This window comes from Lissotriton vulgaris, chromosome 3_2, assembly GCF_964263255.1.
Source record: "Lissotriton vulgaris chromosome 3_2, aLisVul1.2, whole genome shotgun sequence".
NCBI classification, from domain to species: Eukaryota; Metazoa; Chordata; class Amphibia; order Caudata; family Salamandridae; genus Lissotriton; species Lissotriton vulgaris.
The window spans coordinates 182,865,635-182,881,344 of record NC_141690.1 but is presented as its reverse complement, the minus strand read 5'-3'; the positions used below and the strand labels follow the sequence as shown (position 1 = coordinate 182,881,344).

At 41.1% G+C, this 15,710-nt stretch overlaps 1 protein-coding gene across 1 annotated transcript in view; it reads right to left on the bottom strand.

Annotated features, from left to right (window-relative positions):
- SLC75A1 (solute carrier family 75 member 1) overlaps window positions 1-15,710 on the bottom strand; it is a 156,064-nt gene that overhangs the window by 93,904 nt on the left and 46,450 nt on the right. Inside the window, exons 2-3 of the mRNA XM_086964162.1 lie at window positions 9,057-9,252; window positions 5,287-5,383 (exon numbers count right to left, since the gene is read on the bottom strand). Coding sequence (XP_086820288.1) covers window positions 5,287-5,383; window positions 9,057-9,233 — 274 coding nt within the window. The 5' untranslated portion in view covers window positions 9,234-9,252. The remainder of the gene's footprint in view (window positions 1-5,286; window positions 5,384-9,056; window positions 9,253-15,710) is intronic.

Here is a 15,710-nt window from a genome sequence, read left to right as displayed (position 1 = left end):
CAATCATTGGGCTCGGGGGGAAAAAAAAAACCCCGACTATATCACTGAGACCACTTAAGGAGGTGCCAAAATGCCCTTTTTCTGCGATTTCCAGATCTAGCCAAATCCATGACTGAGGTCCTCAATACAGAGTCTTGCCAGTCTCTAAAAGTGGGAGGTGAGGAGTCCTTCCACTTCCTGCAGATCTCTCTTCTTGCGAGCAGGATGGAATAAAAAACTAAACATTTAGGTAGATGTTGTACTCCTTCCAACACTCCAAAAATAATCAGAGACAGATCCATTGTGTCATGTCTTCCTAAAGACTCAGTGAGGCAGTTGCTGATATCCTGCCAAAAAGCTGTTAGTATCGGGCATTCCAAGAACATATGTGTATCCGAAGCAGCAATTTGACCACATTTTGCGCAGGACACTGTCTGACCTCCTGTAAATTTAGAGAGTCTTGAGGGGGAGTAATACGCCCTATAAAGGGTAAAGATGTGGTTTCTACGAAGCCATGATGGCTTAACAATACTCCACAGGAGCTCAAAAGAAGATTTCCAAAGGGTTTGTAAGTTCACATCCCCCAAAACAGAACCCCATACTGACTCTGGTAAAACAAAGTCTCCATCTACCTCCTCCATTATAGAGTTATACCATCTAGATATTTCTTTCTTTTCTGGCCCTCTGTTCAGTAGGTCGGAGATTAAGGGGCTATGTCCACCCAGTTTAAACTTATTTTTATTAGCAGGAGATGTTTTATAGGCTACTGTCCAACTGTAAATCTGGATATATTTGAAGCGTGAAAAGTTAGGGCCAATCTTGGCTTGCAAATATTCCCATGAAAATAAATCTCCCTCGTAGAAAAGGTCCCCCCCAAACCTCCATGCCCGCCTCCCTCAAAGGGACTGCCAGGATGTCATCAAGCGAAACCGGACTTTCAGGTAGGTCCCACAACGGAGTTTTTTCGCAAAAGTAGTTTACTTTTATAGCTTTCATGATTTCTGCCCATGTTCGTGCAAGACCCTGTAGGATCTTCAGTTTAATTTTTTTTTAAAACTTAGGATTTCCAAACTTAAAAAGAAAACTAGAATGGTTGATATTTTCCCCCTCCAACATTGCTGCATACATCATACCCACCCCCAAGGAGTCTGGATTCTTTAACAACATCCTTGAGTGGGATAATTGAAAGGCCCAAGCATAGATGTTTAAATCTGGAGCCGCCAACCCTCCCTTTTCGCGTCGCCGTCTTAGTTTTTTCCAGGCAATTCGTGGAAGATGGTTGTGCCAAATAAAAGAAGAGACATTTGATTGAAATTTAGCTAAGATTTTTTGGTCAAAATATAGGGGAATGGTATTAAATAAAAAAGAAATCTTTGGGAGAATAGACATTTTGATAAGATTGACCCTACCTATTAATGAGAGGGGGAGATGTAACCAGGATTGAAGAAGCTTACGACAATATTTAAGTACGGTGGATAAGTTAACTTGTACTATTTTATTTATGTCTTTTACAATTGTTAAACCTAAGTAACGCATAGAGGTACTAGGTTGGGGTTCTGTAGGTGGATTCTCATCATTCCAGATAAGCATTTCGGTTTTGGCTGCGTTTATCTCATACCCCGACACCTGTCCAAAAGCGCTAGCCAGCTTCACAATGGCAGGGAGAGCCGTAACGGCCTCTGATGTTAAAATAAGTACATCGTCGGCACATAATGCCACCTTCCTCGACCAGCCTTGATAATGGAAAGGTTTAATGGCGGGCTCCTCCCTTAAATATTGCGCAAAAGGCTCGATGTAAAAATCGAAAAGTAAGGGGGAGAGTGGGCAGCCCTGTCGAGTTCCCCTGGTGATAGAAAAAGGGCTTGATCGTTCTCCATTGATTTAATTGCTTTTAAATCACCGAAAATCATACCTGAAAAATATTAATTATTTTCTGTTAACTAAACAACCAACACAAATAAAATGGAAATTAACACTACATAATGGGCACAAGATCCGAATGTTTTACACAAGCTTTGTCGGATTTTCCACTGTATCACGTGGGGCAGACCTGTCTATACAACCCGAGTTTCCTATGTCCTCACACAGAAAGCAGTAACCAAGCAATTAAACGCCAACAGCAAACACACACTATGAACAAATAAATCTCAAATGTGAGCGGTGCATCTCTGTATTCTGGGGCTTCTTGCAGTACGCTTTTATTACACCTCGTCGAGGTTACAGGTGCATGCAGCATGAATAGTGAAAGATTCAGGCAGATTTCTCCCAAAATAAACAAGTCCGAGGCTTTTCCTAGCTTGACTTCTATCTGAGGCTGTGGTGCGCCACTGCTGAAGCATATGCTCAGCTGAGCTGGTCCTGTCACTGCAAAGGAGAGAGAATGGTGCACTGCTGGCTCGCTCTGTAAACAGGAAGAGGAATGGCCGCTGACGCATGAGCAGCTGCATTCCCGGGCAGGGCAGACATGACACTCCCTCGCAAGTTAGGAAGTTAAGTATTTAAGTGTGTTGTTTTGGCAGGATAATGAAGGTGTTCGGAGACTGACACGCGCTTGGAGGGAGGAAAAGGTTGAGTGGGGGGTGGGAGGGGAGGAGAGTAAACATAAATACACACTGCAAAGAGCTCGAAAACACATACGTTGATGAAGAGCTGGAACCAAAAAAACGCGGGAAAAAATAGTTCCATGAAAGTAAGCAGTGAAAGGGCACAACTAAATTGGCAATGCTCCGGGGGACGAACAGCCACTAAATGTATGAGGCAAGCCATCGACTAAGAAAGAGAGTGACAGTAAAGCCAACCAATGGTAGCCAATGGTCGGGCTCCAAGCCCTTTATGCTCTGGGTAAGACCCACTATGTCTCTTTTGCAACCAGGCAGATGTGCGGGTCTGATAGGCTTGACCTAAAAAGTGAAGATTCGGGGGGTTTACCCCACAAAAGAGAAACACCTTTTTTTAAAGGGGGTATTTATTACCCCTGTTAAAAGAAAAACCTAGTAAAACATATAAATAATTAAATAGACATTAAAATGTATATAGAACATTATAAATATATGTACTTATTTTAAAAGTAAATACACTAAGAAACATTTATAAAAATAGAGCATATTAATTGGTTAAACTGCCTGCAAGGTTGTGATGTAAAGGTATTCCCGGTGGAGTTACTCTTGATGTACTTAGCTGTAAAGCAATGATTGAAAACCATTTTAGACTAGGAAACCACACAAGATTCAAACCTCAATATATTGTGGTTGAGTAGAAGAAACAGATTGCAAACCAAATGCTTTCCCTTCAACGGATATCTAGGTCTACACTGTGTGTACAAAATAAATGAAGTCCATTCCACAACCAAATACAAAGAAAACAATGTATCTGAGTGCAAACATTCTCGTTCAAACCTCAATGAACAAATGCTAGCTGGTGCAAGGGGGGAGATAAACACTGTCCATTGTACGGGGTTGCATTCCCTTGTAATGTAATAAGTTGGTGTGTAATGCTACTTATCAGTCTTGCCCCAGTGTGTTGTCAATGTGAATAAAAAGAAGGCAGGAAATACCTCAAATCACATCCGCTTTATACCACTTTCTATGGGATTTTAATGTTGGTTGAAAAACAAATTTGTAGATAAACGAGAAATCTTCTGTTTTTTCACATGGCTTATTGTCAGTTCACATAATTCAATTCTGATAGGAGATTTAGTAGTTGACATGTCTATCACCCTTTGTGGAGCATTTCGTACACACCTTCTGTAATGATACGAGCGACTTAAAGAAAAGTATATGTACAGAACATAATTTCAGCTACATCACCGATTGTAATGTATTTACATGTATAACACTTCAAACAGGAGGACCCACATTCACCCAAAAATCGGTCAAATTACGCATTCACAGTTGGGTCATATGCTACAGCATTTACACATATTGCTCATTCAAACATTACACCTCCTATGACCAAATCATAGCCTGTGAAAGCCCTAGTCAATTCAGAGAGATAACAGTTTTTTTAAGTCGAATGTGACCCTGAAGTGATTATTGTTACTGAATCATCCCCGACTCTCAGAATCGCTCCATGTAATTCAGGATTACGCCTACCTATGTTTTATAGTGTTGTGCTACTTCACAAACACGTCCTTGTTTTCCAGACTAATTATTCATGCAAATGTATGATAATCACTCTAATTAAAGTTTTGGCCACTCCTGCAAGTATCATTCAATAGGGATTACTCTGGGTCAAGCGGAAAGTGAATAAGAAAGTTAATCAAATGTTTGCTTTTGTAAAATTGCACAAAATTTCGATCTATAGGATGAAGTTACTTCCTCCCTTGTATGTTAAGATTTTATAATGAGATTTTTAGCTGTAGCATGCTTTTATGATAATTGTTTTATCGAATAAAGCAAACTTGAACAAGAAAGTTTATTTTCCTTGAATTACAACAGTGGTTATTATGGGGGGTGGTACTAACAAAAAACAACACACAAGCGTTTCTGCAGATTTGCCAAGGTAAATTATACCAGGTTGAATCAGCAGCATTTTATTACAAGGAAACTTCTTCTCAAATTGTGTTGTACTACCCATCAGATCAAGAAACCTTTAATGGAATGTCCCTTTTATGGGTGCAGATCAACATTTTCATTACCTGCCAGTAGAAAATTCTTGGATGTGCCCACTTTCAAAAGACTATTTTATTGATGAGCATTTGACATGAACTCATTTGATTTGCACTAATAGTTCGTTTTGCAACTCATGCATATTTTACTCATGCATACATTATTCGTCTATTGATACTGTAAGTGCTTCAGGGAGGACGGTTCCTTTGAGAATCAGCCTTTAGGTCAGCTAGGGTACTTCGCCTTGGCCACAGAACAGAAGCAAAGTCTGCAGGTGAGTGCGCAGGTGAAGGGGGACTAGCAATGGATTCTTTCCGCAACAGTCTTTCTAGGTATGTACTTTTCCGTGAGAACTCTGGAGCGAATCACTAAGTCCAGCCAGCCTACATTACTCACAACTTAACATTTCTTATGAATTTCCGCTTAAGTCGACTAATTATGTTAATAAGTAACCTGAGTGGCAAAAGTGGTTAAGTAAGTTGGCAATAAAACAGCCTAAAAAGTTACAGTCTGTTGAGCTTGGCAGGAATGGAGAGGTGAATGTTTTACAAAAGAAATACGAGATTACCAATATTTTCTCAGACAAATCCTTTGAACATTAGGGCACAGATTCATCATTGATTGCATTCGGAAGTAAACATATTTATATAAATCGATACCAGTCACACAAAAAAAAAACAATACGAGCTTCCAAGCTTACCTCCAAGCAAGACAGAGTTATACCGCCTCCCCTGGGGTACTCCGACTGTAGATGCAAACCAATCTACTGTATTCTGTAGTGACTGGAAGAAGCTGTCCTGTGGAGAGAGAAATCAAAGGTTTGAAGAATGGTCATTCTCTGCTATGAGAAAATAATGTTTAAGCAAACTTACAGATGCACAATACTCCTGAAACCAGGAGTTCATTTTATCAAAAGATTTAAATTTCTCATCTTTAATTAAAAGGTTTCCCTGGAGTTAATACTCGGTGTATAATTTGTATTTAGTATTTCGTTTAATTCTTCTACCAGAAATATTTGAACATTGAGTAATCATCCATCCATAACTTCAACTGAACAACAATGTAATATTGCGTGGTGTCCAGGACTGGTTAGCAGATGAATTTAATTAATTAATAAAAGGTCTGCCGTTCATCCAGAGGTGAGATCAATTGCTCTTGAATCCCTACCCTGTTTTGTCCCCGATTAATTCTCCCAACATTCAGCGGGCCTGCAGCCGATTGTAAACCAATAAAAGCTACATAATAGTACACTTCACCACATCGATCTCTTATACCAAATATGGACACAACTGGTAGAGGTCTCAATTATAATACAGCAGCCTTATTAGTCCATAGAATTTAACCATGCTACCTGTAATCTGACTAGCTATAAAATTGTTGCCAAAATCCACTGCTTACAGCATGCCATCGGAGGACTCCAACATAGTCCACCCCAGCAGGTCTGTGCTCGCTACATACTATGACCACTTCCTAACATCAAATGACATTCATAGAAATAAGGACCGTAAAGCAGTCTAGCCTAGTAGATCTCGAAACTAATCACCTCCCACCCATACCTGCTCCGGTCCACAAGACCTCAGAAAAGACAACCAAATGCACTAACCATCAAGAACTGGAATGTAACACAGGACACCATAAAGAGGCTTGCAGTGACTGTCAAGACTGCCAGCAGTCTACGAAACATAAAATTCTCATTTCCATTATACCGCGTCTTATAGCATGATAACCGTACCTCGGTGGTCATCATGCATGACATGGAAACCCTACCCACACACAGGGGAATAAAACAAGGAAAACAGCCTTCCAACCACATACCATGCACGCCATAGCAAGCGTTTCAGCGACCCACATAGGGCACGTGCTACATAAATATTACAACACAATAATTTTGTACATGTGTCATTACTCTATCAAATGTTGCAGACTGTCAAAGCCCATTAAGCATCAGTATTAATGACTACAAGAACATATGACAATCCTCCTTTGTGCGTGTTAACAAATATTTTAATATTCTGAACCTAAAAGTTATACTTTTGTTTGGTTATTCTGATAAAATATGGTGTAGGAGTGCTTATAAATAAATACAAATCCTCCCATGAACAATTTTCATTCTTTGACGGCAGCAATGAATGCTCTAAACAAAGTTTTTTAATTCCCTTATAGACATGGTGCACACTTACTGGCCATTCATAAAATGACCACCAGAGGCGTCAATGAGCTTCGAATTTTGATCAAATGTTCATTCACGCAGAGGCGCCAAGAGACGACTCATGCAACAGAACGGATCCTAAAGTGTTACATGCATTCATCGCTGAAATGAACAGAAGAACCATGGAGAGGGTATGGAGATAAAGGGGAGGGGTGAAATTAAAAAATGGTCCTAAAATGTCCTTATTTGATGACAAATGTTTAGCAAATGAAACTTGTAAGCAGTAACAGGATTAAAACACGTTTATGACAGGGCTGACATTATAGATTCTCTTAAATAATTTATTTTAAAATGTATTGAGCGCAAAGCCTAACCCAGAAGAGTAGCAGAGTCCTGCACACACAGTACAACAATGCACACTAGAGTGAAAAACGATAAAGGGAGAAATAATATAGTGCAAAAACAAGGTCGGGGCACTACTGCTCTTGACTTCAACAGGGCTGAACTAGGGTGGCATTGATATACTTCCCCCAATAACTTGCCAGGCCTTTCCCGCCCCCCGGGAGTGGTAACTGAGCAGCTCTCATTAACAGAAAACGTGGAGTATATCCAAGATTGCTTGAGATTGAGGCGTTTATACAGCAAAGGTGTCATGGGCCATAATGAAAACAAGGACATTGGCTCACAGCACTGTGATTTGTTAGTAAAATACATATGTAACTGGCGAGCAGTTGTCCGGTGCCACTGCACCTGCTGCACTATAGGTAGTTGCACCCCTGTTTTCACATAGGCAGGATGGCACAGTGCGCGGATCGCGATGCCAGGATAGAACAGACCGTTCCCAACAGGGGTGAAGTTTCCATCGGTGTGGCAGGTGCAGTGCCACCGGGGTACAGAGGCCTGAAGGACCCACTGAACTCTGATTATTGCTCTATTTAATCATTCCAACAATAGCCAGTTGGTACAGTTAACCTTGCACTACAGCCAGGGCCGATTCTTGGGCAGTGCGACCGCACCAGGCGCGGATTTTGGGTGGGAGCGTCATGTTTGCAAGTATATACTGGTTTGAAAAGCATGTGCTGGTGCGTTCCTGGCATTTCACGCAACTATAAAAATGCCAAAATACCTGCGGGGATTAATGTTCTTCCTAAAGAGAGATCAGAGTTTTGACTAGTAGTAGTTTTGAATTATAGTAAGGTAGTACCGTGGGTTAATTTGCCTGCTGCCAAGAACGTGGACCATACAGATCACTAAGTGTATATAATGTAAATAGGTCAGTGGGTTACTGCTTTTGCCCGATTTACCTTTTTGTTACTTGCAGTTAAAATCCTAACATAGAACAGTGAGGTATTAACAGTAATCAAAGGGATGCATGCAAACTGCAAGGTATATATTACAGCGTTATGATTTTTTCCACCAGCCTTTCATATCCTAAAGTTTGAAAAGGGGTTCATCTGGGTAGAAATCAACTGTGATTATTAAACAGAACCCCCAACCACAGTGCTAAGTTTTACATTCTGAGGATGTGCTTCTCCAGACCAAGCCCTCTTCAACTATACGGTCTACCACTATGGATGACATGGGACGCCTACACCTTGTAGTCCTCTGCCTCATGTCACATTTCCATTACGCGGATTTACACACCTATGATTGATGTCTAAGTGTAATGTGTGTATGATGTAAAGTGCTCTGACACCCAACACTGGTATGAGTGGCGCCATATGACAAAGATAAATTGGACATTATATCTCGAACAGGATCTAGCTGAAAGTAATCGGTGACTTTTACAAACACTGCGCAATTCTGAAAGCTTTTTACGGGAACCCGCACAGATCGTTTTAAACTGTTGGATTATATTTTAGATGTATCGTAATGTTGTTTCAGATTTTAATATCTTGGTAACCAGGACACTGAATAATAAGTATTTAACGGAAGATTAAGTTTAACATTTTTGTTTTAAAAATGTACATTGTAACGATTTTGAGGAATCAATTTCAATACACTATTTGACTTGACTTTACTTGAGTGGCGCTCTAAAACTAATTAAATGCATCTGAGAGAGATCGGTTATGGAACTTGAGGGGCTCTGTTAAAGGGTGGTAGTGAGGGGAATAGGTGGCAGAGGTGGTCATTGGGGGGCGCCTACAACCACTGTCGCACTGGGCGCCACCAGCGTTAAAGCCGGCCCCTGACTCCAGCAGCCCCTGGCACACTGGCTGCGCTCCTGTTCCTACTACAGGAATGAGGCGCGCGCCGCACCCCAGCCAGCTGAGCGTTTAGTCCTCGAGCCACAGGTGCAAGGAACGCCGTGCGTGACTCACCTCCGACTTGCCGTAGTGATCCAGGAGCGAGGGCAGCAGCGGCAGGATCAGGGTGAAGCCCAGCAGGTCGATGAGCAGCGCCAGGAAGACCACGGCGGTCACGCGGCCCGAGCCCTCCTCGCCCAGGGGCTCGCGGGCCTTCCTCCCCTCCGCCGGCGCCATGCTCCTCTTCTGCATCGTCCTGCACCGCCGTCCCCTGCAACAGCAGCATCACACTCACCGTCAGCCTTTTATGCTCCCCGGGGACCCTCCTTTCAACAGAATAAACTGTGACATTTCCTCACCCTGACTTCCTCTCTGTATTGTGCAAGCGGCTAGGGTTTCGCCCGCGGGCGGGGGGCAACCGTCCCTGTAACCTTGTTACTTCATGGCTCTGTCGTAAACTTGGATTTGTCTAAGAAAAGGGGGTGCTGCGTGTCGTTTTTGAGGGAGCTCAGAGTTATGCATTACACTGGCAAAAATGTGCATTTGATACATGAAAAAAGAAACAAAGTGCAACACAGATATCTCTTTAATGTAATAAACAGCTCTAAAGAACGCGATGACTGGCACCTCGCACAACAGGCTAAATAGAAATACATTTTTGATAACGAGACCCAGCTGAGAGCAGAGCCAGCCATCGCTAAGATAACGCCCTGGGCGAAGAGACATTTGGCGCCTTTGCTGATCCTAGTGAACGCAACAAGGCAGCACGGGGCCCCTTTTGTGTCCACGGGTCAGTCCCAGGATGAGCAGTGAATGGCCCTTGAACACAAACCCCTCCAGCCCCTCCTCAGCTCACCTACGTCGCCCAGAGCTTCGCTGTTCACGCTGACGAGGGGGTTGTATGTGTGTCGGCAGGAAGGAAGGCGGATAATAATAGTGTGTGAAAAACATGGCCTAAGGTATGCTGAATAAAGGACAACTTTAAAAACTAGCAAACCTGGCCGGGAAACGGGCAAGGATGGAGCAAGATGAGATGGGCGCTGCTGTTTGTGCGTCTCTCAAAAGATTGGCGCCCCGGGATTGCGCCAGCTCACTCCTGCCAAAAGCCAGCCCCGACTCAGACACAAGAGCTAAAAAGAAAAAAAATCCCAGACTGCACATACACAGCAGATGCACTGTACATCCCACACTACACTTACAAACAGGACAAATTGAATCTGTTTCTAATGGGAGTCAGCAAGGCACTGTGGCAGCAAATCGCCTCTTGCACAGTACCCCCAGCTGTACATTGCAAGGAGCCGTATATATAAGTCACTGAGAAGCTCCCTAACCATATAGGAGGAACGAGGCAGGAGGCAGAGTTCCTTTTAAAGATTATGGAACTCCACGGTGACTTGCACTATCCTCATCATTTACACCAGGGAGTACTTTTTCCAATATAATACATGGTCACACCATCACCTTTCCCATAAACCCTTTAAAACCTTCTTGCATAGCTCTTTCATAAGAAAGAGCGAGCATGTTTGCAAGCAGGAAGATTAACCAGCATTTGCAATGCAATAGGTCTTGCATATGAAGCTACAGGTATTGTAAATGGCAATGTATTTTATTTTTTTGTTTGCAGTGGAGTGATTATTTGAAGAAAAAAAGTGCACGCTATACCATGTTATACGTTTTGTAACAACTGTACAGTAAAGCTACGGCTATGTGTGTAGCCAGAGCTATAGGCTTAGCCAATGTCTTTGAGCTATGTTGTAGGGCAGCAAGGCTTCTGTGCAGCATGTTAAAAAGTTATAATAAAAAGTGTCAATCATTTTTGTTACCTTATATGTAACCAATAAGACACTGTCTACCTACAAAATGAGTTACTGCATTTTTTCCAAAGCGGAGGTACGGGTATCCTGGAATTCTCCTATGGCCCAAAGGAGTTGGTGATGATCATGGGGCCAAGGCCTGCAGCTGGGCTCACCAAACACGTAAGTGGAGGGGGTGACCTGACATGCATGCTGCAAGGACTAAGTGAAGGAGGCCTATGGATGAGACTGACAGGCCAAAGCAATTCCAGGTCTTGAGATTCCGGTACTGAGCAAACATCCGAAACTACACAGTAATGCATTAAAATGAGGCAGAGAATGAAAGCATAACAGCTGTTACCTGGAAAAAAAGGCATGGGTAGGAGGTGACAATGTATGCAAATTATAGAAAGTAAAGAGGAAGACAGGGCGTAGTGAAGAGAATAATAAAGTGTAGGAAGAAGGGAAGAGAGGGAAGCGAGGTAAAGAATCACATAGTCAAAAAGGGGAGACGAGAAAAGCAAAGAAAATTTAGAAGTGAGAGCGCGAAGGGAGAAAAATTGCAAGTAGGATGAGAGTGTTGAGCTCAAGGGAGGGAGCTGGAAATGCATGGAGAAGAGAGATGGGCAGATAATAGATGCAGGCCAGGTCAGGGGTTGCAGGCAGAAAAACCGAAAATTGAAAGTAATACCAGATGTGAGCCTCGAGTTTTACTGAATAAGAGGCATGTGCATAGTGAATCTCTGCTAGAAAGCCAGCAGCTTTTCCTTTCATCCAATAGGGCTAAAGGGTTAAGTGTGCTTCAGAGCAAACAAACGCACGAAAGTTGCATGAGACAATGAATAGAAGGGTTACATAGGTTATAGGGTCCTACATTAAACCAGAAAGGTTATATGGTCCTACATTAAACTAGAAAGGTTATAGGGTCCTACATTTAAACCAGAAAGAGGGCAACAAACATGTGTGACAGGGACAGATATTTAAAATAAAGAGCATGAAGTTGTAGCTAGGATATGTATGTTAGGGGCAGAAACCCTACATATTTCATATATATTTCAAACTGCTTGTTTTCTAGTCGTTATGAAATGTTGAAAAATATAACAGTGAGTATAGATTGATATAGTCCAATTACATTTGCCCACAATTCCAACAACTGTTTTAAAAGCCTTTTAAACTATCTACAAATATTTTACTTTTGTATGCTTCAGAAAGATAATTTCTCCAGATTCTGACTTTTTTTGATGGGATTAAAATGTCTTGTCATTACTGCACACTGTGTGCAGCAATATCAGCATAACACATTATTATGTAATACATGGTGCACAATAATATCACTGTTTGACTTTCATTTTGTATATGGAATTAACCGGATTTATTTATAGAAAATAGTATATAAGCCATTACACTTTGCAGGTCTTGCCTTTAGCCCCGCCCCTAGCCCCACCCACTCACCACATTTAAATGAGTACCTGCTCTATTTTTTCCCATGTAAAGCACTGTTTATAACTAGGGCTCCCGGTTTTATGGTATTTATTTTTTTTGTCATTTCCGTCTGTATTTATCCATATTTATTTTTTGTCAACTTTATCTATATTTATTATTGGTATTGTGAAAAAAATAAAGCTGAAACTGGTAGGTTTCCACATTTATTTAACCAATAAATATGCACGCATGCTTGAATGCCTGCCAGGTTTCAGTGATATGAACACCCACAGAAGATAAATCAATGCACTTATATGAAAATATGCACATTTCAGTATCATCCTTGTGCATATCTACTGCTGTTCAAGCTTCTTTACTAAACTTCCTTTCATTTTTAACTCCCTTAGCTATCAATCCACACAGTTATTGGCCTGGCAGTCATGGGAAAGTGTATTTAGAATCACTCAAAAAGCAACCAATTTCCGTTTTTATCCACATTTAAAAATAAACACAGACAAGCAAATAAATAGTTTTCTGTCTGTATTTATCTGTAAAAATCAGTAAAAACGGAAAACTGGGAACCTTATTTATAACTGAAGGGACAGAAGCAGCAGTAAAGTGCTCGTCTGTTTAGGGGGTATCTGGACCCGCTGCTGTCAACCCCTGGGGTACAGTTGCTGCTTAGAGCCCATAATCATGCACTATTGATGTGTGCAGAGCTCCCTCCATCTGAACCCTTCCTCCAGGTGTCCCTCCCTTCTCACTACACAATGATAGTGACGTACCTCTATTTACTATGAAACAAATGTAAAGATTCCCTTTTCATATGTTTTTTGGTAAGGAGACTGCAGTCTCTAAGGGATCCAAGTCAGAGATAGTTGGTGAAACACTAGGTTGTATCTGAGGTTGTGTGCGGATTAACAAATTTACAATTTCAGCAAGATAAATCTATTTCATATATTTGAATCATATATCAAGTAGAGCCAATGAGAATATGAAGACAAAAGGATTTATCAGGTATATCTCCGAGATTTATTATCCATTTATACAAATATCATTGATTAAAAACATCACATTTATTCATAAAAAGCATTTCATGATTTAAAAACAATATACATTTAAACAAAGAAAAATATGTCGACGCGGCGTTTCGGTGATATAGATCGTCACCTTCTTCAGGACAATTTTTCATTTAAAACCACTCTAAATTTAAGACAAAAGTATAAAATACTGGTTATAAAAACTGAAATTTCTTCATAGTTGTTTTTCACAAAGATCAACATTTCATTATTTAACCACATTCTAATATCCACATTCTCCTCATCATCTTTCATATACTACTCCAAAACTTTCTAGATTGTTTTTTATTATCTGAAAAAACATTTCATATATTGGTTATTCCTATTCGATGATAAGTTTTATCTGCGAAGGAGGCACAACAGGTCCCACGCCGGCGCTGACCAGAAATCCTGGTCACCCCTTGCCACTTCAATAACCTTGAAGCTAAACCTACCTAAAACTAGCGTGATCTTGAGAAGGGAATCCCCCCTCTCACAGTTAGATACACTTTAGGGCGTGTAGACACATAGCCTGCACTACACATCCCCTAATTTTAATCACACACACTTTTACCTGTCCTGAAGAAAGCCAGATTACTGATAAGGCACTGGCTGAAACATGTTGACACATCAAAGGACGTAGGAGGTCTTAACCCGCCTCTAACGTCCCACAGCCTTATTTTTAACCGCTGGCGGAGGCCCATTTAATAAAGTGTCCTTACCCTCTGGGTACTGGGACCCCCGCCAAGCCGTTTTAAACTCACTTACTTAACACCCTTCACCGCACACACAGTGACATACCTGCTCCGCTGTAATCAGGCGTCGCAGCACACCCGGGACACGCTAGGTGTCACTGGGTGGGCCCGATGATGAAGCATGCCACCAACTAGGTTGGTGGGTGAGGGCTTTCAAAAGACACCCAGCAGGTGCCATCACCTTTTGACAAAACAATACTGAGTCACTACTATGATTATAATATAATATCATACCAACCCCATCCCAGCTAGTCCCTTTTTGATTATTTGAACATATAAACCAGGGATTTGGACTAGCTATCTGGTCCTCTCTCTCCCTCTTGATACACGCACAAGTTTTTCCAATTCCCATAATACAGGCCGATACAATATTTGTTGATCCAACAACCTTGTTGTGTTCACCCTCTTCTCTGGGGTCCCCGGGAGAGTTATTAATATTATTAGGGCTGACTTCATATTACCATCAAGTCCCTGTGAGCTTTACGGTTAAACTATTGGGTGATCTTGCTCAATGGTTACTTCATTTAAGCTCTTTGGTTGGTTTACTCTACCATCATGCCCAGCCATAAATCACTAAGTTTTTACGGGTGGTTTTGCCACTCCAAACGCACACTTACATTTTTTTTTCAGGTATACATAGTGCATACCTGGTTGAGCTACTGGAAAGTCGCTTTAATCAATGGGCGATTTCAAGCTCTCACAATTTTTGCATCATTTCTAAAAATTGAAAAACAGGCTCATCAAACAGAGAATTATATACTGTTGATATGTTGCTCCGCTTAGTTCATTGGAATTTACCTTATTTTTATGACGGTTATTCTTAGTAGGAGGAGTTTTTCTTTTCTTCTTCTATGACAGGCCCTCTAGGTGATACATCAATGCTCACTGTGAGAACGGGATTCTTTAATTACATCCTATTCAAAATCTAACCACAGTCATCGTTATGTATTTTAAACATCTTGGTTTTCTCTTAAGTTACAACCTTATTCTGCATCCTCTCTTTTCATCGTTTAAATTCAGACATGATTATTTGTTTCCACGAATTTTGGCTTCCACTGACTGATCTTTAAACTATTCAGGGGAACTAGGGAGCATTCGTTGTTTACTGTTACTAGCATCCCGAGTTCTGTCTCATCGATGATTTGTTCAGGGATTTTCCTTTTTGCTTGATATGTGAAGGGCTACATTTCCATATCCCCATATGTATTTTTCCTTCAATCGGTTTGTCAATGCCTATCTGTATAGGTTGTTTTACTTAAAATTGGCAAACCTGTTTTAAGGAAGCACCAAAAATATTTAGATCGGTTACCTTAATAGCTTGTATTCTAATCCTTGGAAGGACGGCCGTTAATTTTTTGCTAAAGACGGTAGAGTTTTCTTGCTATGGGGAAAGGTAGATCCGTATTAGCTGCTGTATTTTTTAGGTCACATTAAGAGTCTAGTTCTATTTATGTCTTACCTGACATCTCTGTGTGAGAAGCACAAACTTTTAGTTGCTTTCAAGTTGAAACGGCTGCACTTTACTTTTAGCAGTGCTTTGTTTCAATTTTTATAAAGGCAAAGGGGTGCATATAGCATTTGTTTATCATTTACTAGAAAATTGGGTCTATTTAGCTAAGGGTTAACTAAGGGTCGCATTTCTACTTACTTGGGTTGCTCTTCTCTCCTTCCCAACAACGAAGACTTCACGGAACGTCCTTC